The sequence below is a fragment of the Dermacentor variabilis genome, chromosome 5, assembly GCF_050947875.1.
Source record: "Dermacentor variabilis isolate Ectoservices chromosome 5, ASM5094787v1, whole genome shotgun sequence".
Lineage (NCBI taxonomy): Eukaryota > Metazoa > Arthropoda > Arachnida > Ixodida > Ixodidae > Dermacentor > Dermacentor variabilis.
In genome coordinates this window covers 167,580,767-167,587,502 of record NC_134572.1, presented here as the reverse complement: position 1 = coordinate 167,587,502, position 6,736 = coordinate 167,580,767, and the positions used below count along the sequence as shown (strand labels likewise).

Below are 6,736 nucleotides of genomic sequence, written 5' to 3'. Positions count from 1 at the left end.
CTGCACCGCAAGAAGACCCACTGAGATAACATTGACTTACTGCGACCACATACTACCGCGCGGATAAGGGCCACTCGCCGCCGGAGCGTTTAACGATTGGGAAACTTTGACACAACGGCTGCTCTCAAATTAGTCTACTGCAGGTCGGGCCCACCAGCGAGCGAGGATGTAAAGGTCGCACATTAAAGCTGAGGCTGTTATAAAACCCGCACACCAATGAAGCCATGCATCGCTTATCAAATACGACGTCTTGGAAACTGCACTTCAGCTTATTGCGCGCTCAGTATATAAGACCACCGGCCGACGCCGACTAGCACGCACTCGACCAACGCGGAGCTGTGTGAGCATTTGTAGGTGAGTACGCAGGATCACTTCTCACTAGCATCACACGTCGAAGAAAATTGGCTTGGTCTTTTCCCGGTCCCACTGTAAGAAAGCTTTGACTTAAACTGCACGTCTGAAGACCCTTAAATCCGTATAGATGATCTATGCGCATACTCAGCTTCAACCAAAGATCTACAGCCTAATATTAAAAAGCAAGCAATACGAATGTGAAAGTCTAACTTGCTCGACTGTCCACGTTCAGGTGGAGTTAATCATGAAGTGCTCAAGGTATGAGATATGCTACGCTGTCTTTATACCTTCAGATTTTGACGTAACGCGCAGGACTCTTAACTCATAACCTATATAGTACCATTTTTCTATATTCTGGATAGAGTTCTTATTTGTCGATAGTTCAGGTAAACAATTACTAGATAAACGATGGCCTTATTGTGTGTCAACAAAGATTATTCCGCTTCTTATACATGTAAGGTCAGAACAGATATAAGCTTAATCTAGATACATTAAGTTTCCTTAACCTGGTACTGTGTTTAGGAATCACAGCGCTCACACCGAGTATAGATTTGTAGGAAGTTCCATGTATAACCTTCTGAACATTGTTGCTCGAATTAGCTTCGCATGAAAAAGGTTGCGTAATTAGGACATAAACGTAGTGAACTTCAACGGTGCATCACTTACACTTGTTTACGAGCCATACAAAAACAATTACACAATCGCCACTACATGTTGGTAGGAATCTGAATGATAATTTTAGCTCAGTTCATTTTGAACATTTTCTCTCTAGCTTCCTTTGTTTAGTGATCTTATTAATGATGATACATCTTGCGCATTTCAATTGATGTCTGAGCAATCCTCCATTAGTCTTTCGAATAGAACTCGCTCAGCAACTTTGCGGCAAATGTTGGGATCCCTATCATGATGTGATATTGTAACCATAACATACGTGCACTGCCAATTCTCTTCGCAACCAGTCGGTACTTACATCATACAGAGGGTGCCACGTTAATATACTTATTTGTTTATTTCTTGCAGGAAGCCACTTGTACCAGTCATGCATCATAAACTTATGCTGCCCGTTTTTGTGGCATTTGTCGTTGCTGTGGCGGTGGTCTCGGTGGTCAATGCTCAGAAATCGGAGGACTGCCCTAAAGTGGACGACAAGGGGGCCAACGCCACTTATCTGCCGAACCCGTACGACTGCACCACGTACTACGAATGTTCTCAGGTGAAGATCTTCCCGCATACATAGCGAATTCAGCCTTCGTTAAATATGCTGAAATATGCTGTAGATAGTGGTATACGGGTTGAAAAATAAAGCAAAGAAACATCTGCACAGACTTGCCGTTCCCAGCAACGTCTTGACACCTCGATTGTCTCTGCCCTGACCAAGAGTCCTAACTGGTAGCCGTGGCCCCAATGCAGAGCTGTTGCTAAGTAGCATATTAAATCAGTTCACCCATCACTACAATGAAACCTCAACGTTTTAAATCTCTAGTATATTAATTTGAAGCGCTAGCGCGCAAGAGAAAACTTTGATATGTTATTCGAAAACCAAAGCATACTAGGGAACGCTAATTCGGACGTCTTAAAGCGATAGCACAAAGAGTCCCGTGTCTACAAAATCCGGTGTCGGTGCCGTCGTCGGCACCGTGTCCGCGGCCGACAAAGTCATCTCGAACCACGCAGGCCCTTAGCGTGCCGCATAGGCGTTACTGAACTAATTTAATTTCTCAAAGTAAAATCCGCCAGTAAATTACTAAAGTGCAACTCACACACAACCTACAGACATGATAACGTCGGATTAGAGTTTGAATATATGAGAAAGCATATTTCTATTAAGCCGAAACTCGAACACAAACCCCTCTTCCAGATGCCGTGTGAGGTCTGTCTTAGTAGGAGCGGTACGGCCCGCTCGGTTCCTTCCGACAGCACCAAACAAAGAAGAACCAGGAAGCTCGCCATCGCGCATAACGTTCGCCACTAGCCTTTCCCGAAAAAAATTAGGGTTACGAAGCTGCAGTTGCCGGGAAGCGAGAAAATCAGTCGGCGATCTTTGAACGCTATCGCGTTCCACTCTTGATGGCGAAGCTTTAGCGTCCTCCCAAACATTTCGACTGTTGCTGAAGACTGAACTGCCAATGCATTAATGTCATATTCTTAGTGCACTACCTGATTTGCTCCTTACGTTCAAATGACTATGCATACAAAAAACAGGCAATCAACACAAAATTCAACGCCTTAGGCATATTTATGAAGTATGAAGTATAAGGTATGCTGGAGGCATACATTTGAAGACCTCTTTGAGTACACTGCAGCCTCTCAAAAACGCAGTTTTATAGAGCCCGGAAAAGAGCTTCGCTTGTCCTACGTCCAAAGCTTCAATGCATTCTGCGGACACATTCCCCTGTTCAACCACGAAGGCATTAAAACCTTTTGTCTGGGCCACTGCACGGTGCAAGAAGAACTGCACCTCTTCAGTTTACCACTTTATAACGTCGAACGTATTAATAACATCTCAATAACTGAAAGCGTCCGCAATTCAGAACTCAGGCGAATGTAGTTAGAATCATCGACACAAGAAAACTGGCATAAGCAGCACAAATAATATGCGCAACGAGCATACAACGTTTCTCCGTAATACTCTGAATAGAATGGGCCTAGTTTTCGTTGCAAAATAAATGAAATTTATGTACGACTAATAGCGTATGGGGGTTAGAATGTATATACAGCGTCAACAATGTTAGAACACTATCACTTCAGAATTTGAAGTGAACGTAAATATTTTCATATTACAACTATTCCTTGCACCAAATACAGGGAATGACATACTGTTAAGAGCAAAATGGTATCCACCACAAGGCTACACTTATAGATTCAACGCCTGCTAGAGCAACTAATATATGCCTTTTTTTCTGTTTGTCGCAAATGCCCAGACTTGACAGCAAAGCTTGCTTCATATACAACTTTTTCATTTTTTCGATCATGATCTATCAATATGCAGCTTATTCCGCGAAGTTAGGGCCCAACCAAGGGGGGAAATGTTTTAGGACAGGAAAGAGCGTCAGAAACGACAGTTTCTCTACTGTATGATTGCATAATGATGCCGACTTCTTTGAGTATGTTGCGTAAACGTATGTGCGCACATGGCCTCCTTCGCCTAAAAATATGATCCTATCTGCTTTCAGTAAACTAGTTGCAAGTACGACGCTCTTTCATGTCTCAAAGCTTTTTTCAGCCCTTGATTGCGTCTTAACTTCGGGGCATGAGATCTACCAACTAGCAAGTAACAAATATTGTTTCGTTAAAAATCCAAGTATCGAAATCATTAGGAACCCATAACCGCATGCCCTTCCGCTTTCATTGCTCTCTCGAAAATATTTTTCCCGTCTCTATGGCCACAAGAACACTCCTACGAAGCTTGTTTTATGTGAGTGTCGCTGTATTGAGTGTTTCTTCATATGACTCCGCTGATTGTGAGAACAACCTCCGGTTTAATACAGTTGAAGCACTGACAAAACGTAAGGAAGCGGTCACCTTGTCGTGACATCAGAGGCTTGTGGCGTGAGAATCACCGGCGATCTGAGCTCCCAATATGCATACTACACTCTTCATAAAACAGCAACGACTTGTTTGCTTTCCTTCTTTTCGGGTAAGATGATTATTGATGCCAAATTGGAAGCCACACTGCATGGGTTAGCTATCTTAAGCACTCTTCGGGGTACGAATATTCAGAACTTATTACAGACGAATAGAATACTGTCCCTTTAAGTTAGTTCCATGAATTGAATAGTCAGTTCGCGATAGTTCGAATATTTTTGTTTACGAATAGTTTTCGAATGCCTCACACTGCTACCTGTGCACGGTTGAACATGCAAACTCAAGCCGCAGATAAACAAATACGTCCTGCGACACGGTAAATATTTTAAAAAAAAGCGGGGAGTTGTGCAGTACGCACTTCGTCGTTCAAGAATCAAGACTCTTTCTTTAAAACCAAAATCCTTCGCGCAGGAATTTACATCAGATTTGACATTCGACATTCGGTATCTTTTGGTACTAGTCATCGAGGCTCCAGATGTGTTCGCTCTGCATGAAACTTGAGTCCACTTGCCTGAAATAATATTTCATGTAATAGGGGCACCATTCGCAGCGATAGAAGAGTACTGCTTTCTTCGTCGCGTGATTGATGCAGTCAACACAAATTTTACTTTTATTATCTAATGTATGCACAGAACGTGAGGGAATGAACAGATCGCCTTTCTAAACCTTCGTTTCTCTAATTCACGACCAGCATACTCCTTACGATTCTGGTTATTTGATTTATTACTCCATTCGAATTTTAATGAAGCGTGCGACATAATGGGTAGTATGTTGGCGAAAACCAGTTGATGTAGAAAATACTTTGATGTCAACAAGGCTTTAAGAAATGTCCAATGAGGCTGCTTAATATTCAGAGGCTATTCGAAAAATTTTACGCATTGAATTCGATTCAATTCGCTTTTAGCACTGAACGATTCGTATTCCATTCGCAAACATTGGTTTGAGATAAAAAAAAACGAAGCAACTAGTAGAAAACAAATTTAGCTTTAGTTTTGTGGGACAAAACGAAGGAACTAGTACAATATAAATTTATCTGTGTCATATATAATGCTCCTTACGGAGCCCCAGCTTCAAGAAATTATTTAGAGAAAATGGAATCATTAACGTCCTGACTCTTTACAAGGAACGCGTCAGTATTATGTTTAAACTAAAAACCCGAAAGCACATAAATAACCTAAGCAATCTGGGCCAAATATGGAAAAAGGAACATCATTATTCAGCTAGGTTTGGTGACTCTACGGAATTACCGAACCATAGTTTAAACACAGGCAAACAACATTTACAGTACACGCTTTTATCGCTTCTGCATATATATAAAATGGCTTATTTTGATGCTTAACATCCTACACTCCAAAATTTGCAAGGCGCACTCAGGATAAGCGTGGAGGTAAATATTATGCTATAAGAGTTCATTGCACCCATACGCATGTTGCGGCGTTATAACACCTACATGTAAATTATCACTTTCTTTTCGTTAATTTTGTTACGACATTTTTATGTGTCTAGACAATTTTTCTCTGTTGTATTACAGTTTTCGTCGCACAAGACTTTTTCCCAAGACGCACGATGCGTATCCGCAGCTCCTGCTGCTAAAAGAAAAGAATTCGTCAAGCTGTCTGGGACAGCCTTTTTTCTGCAGCTGCACAGTCTGTCACTTGACAGGTCGAAAATCAATTATACGTTTCGATTTGAAAAAAGTGTGATTTTCACGCCATGTTTAGGCTTTTTCATTGTTTCCACTTATTCCATTTCTCAGAGTGTGCCAACAATCTTAACGTTACTGCAGGGCGTGCCAATCCTGATGCCGTGCGGTCGTCGTGAGCGTTTCAACCGTGTACTGAACACATGTGACCACTGGTGGAGAACTCCCTGCATCGAGCTTCCTCTACCCGCACCCGAACAGTCGTCCAATGAAGCGCCCAAGGTAACCAAGCCCGTGGCAACCGAGCCCGTGGTAACCGAGCCCGTGGCAACCGAAAAGATCGTCGTCACGAAAACCGTCAAGGAGACCTACAAGCCCGTGGACAAACAAGTATTGTAAACAATAAAGCTTCTGCGCATGAAAGATGGTTGATGCGTATCAATTACACTGTCCATAACTGACGCAGAAGTTGTGCTTCGCGCTACCACATGCGATAGCACATTAGCCATGTGAAACGGCCACGGCGGCCACATTTCGATGGGGGCGAAATGCGAAAACACCCGTGTGCTTAGATTTAGGTGCACGTTAAAGAACCCCAGGTGGTCAAAATTTCCGGAGTCCTCCACTACGGCGTGCCTCATAATCAGAAAGTGGTTTTGGCACGTAAAACCCCAAATATTATTATTATTAGCCATGTGAAAATTACTGAGTTCTACAATCAGTCACTTACATTTCCTGGTTCCTTACTTGAATGTCTACCCAGCGCCTCTGCATCAAAGGTGTGAAGAAAATGTGTTCTACTATTTGTGGCTTGGTGTCGCGTTAACCATACTCATTAATATGTGGATGGGCCGACAGCAATACGTGTGACGTTAGTGACTGTGAAGAATGTATTTCACATCTGCTTTGCCTCTGCCCGCGTTGCACAATGAAGAGACAGCCCCTGTGTACCGCGCTAGAGACAATGGAAAGTCGGCTGCTGTCAAAGAAAGATAATAAAGCAGTGGTAACGACAAACGTGCGCGTTAAAGGCTGCCAGAGCGCGAGTTCCCTTTTTGACGTCTAAGGGCTTGCGCGATAGCCTTTGATGATGACGTGTGGAACTTTAATTTTCTGCCCGCCGATTTCCGTTTCCGTATCCGCCTTTCTCTCTTG

The 6,736-nt window shown here is 42.8% G+C and overlaps 1 protein-coding gene across 1 annotated transcript; it reads left to right on the top strand.

The window, feature by feature from the left end:
• Positions 1-232: 232 nt before the first annotated feature.
• On the top strand, positions 233-6,016 carry LOC142582028 (uncharacterized). The gene is made up of 3 exons (XM_075691450.1): positions 233-354; positions 1,375-1,567; positions 5,726-6,016. Exons 2-3 carry the CDS (start codon positions 1,394-1,396, stop codon positions 5,978-5,980), a joined length of 429 nt encoding a protein of 142 aa, XP_075547565.1. The 5' UTR covers positions 233-354; positions 1,375-1,393; the 3' UTR covers positions 5,981-6,016.
• Positions 6,017-6,736: the final 720 nt, after the last annotated feature.

Coding starts and splice junctions, on each gene's coding strand:
- LOC142582028 (XM_075691450.1), top strand. CDS start 1,394: ATGCATCATAAACTTATGCTGCCCGTTTTTGTGGCATTTGTCGTTGCT. Junction 1,568..5,725: donor CGTACTACGAATGTTCTCAG/GTGAAGATCTTC, acceptor ACGTTACTGCAG/GGCGTGCCAATCCTGATGCC.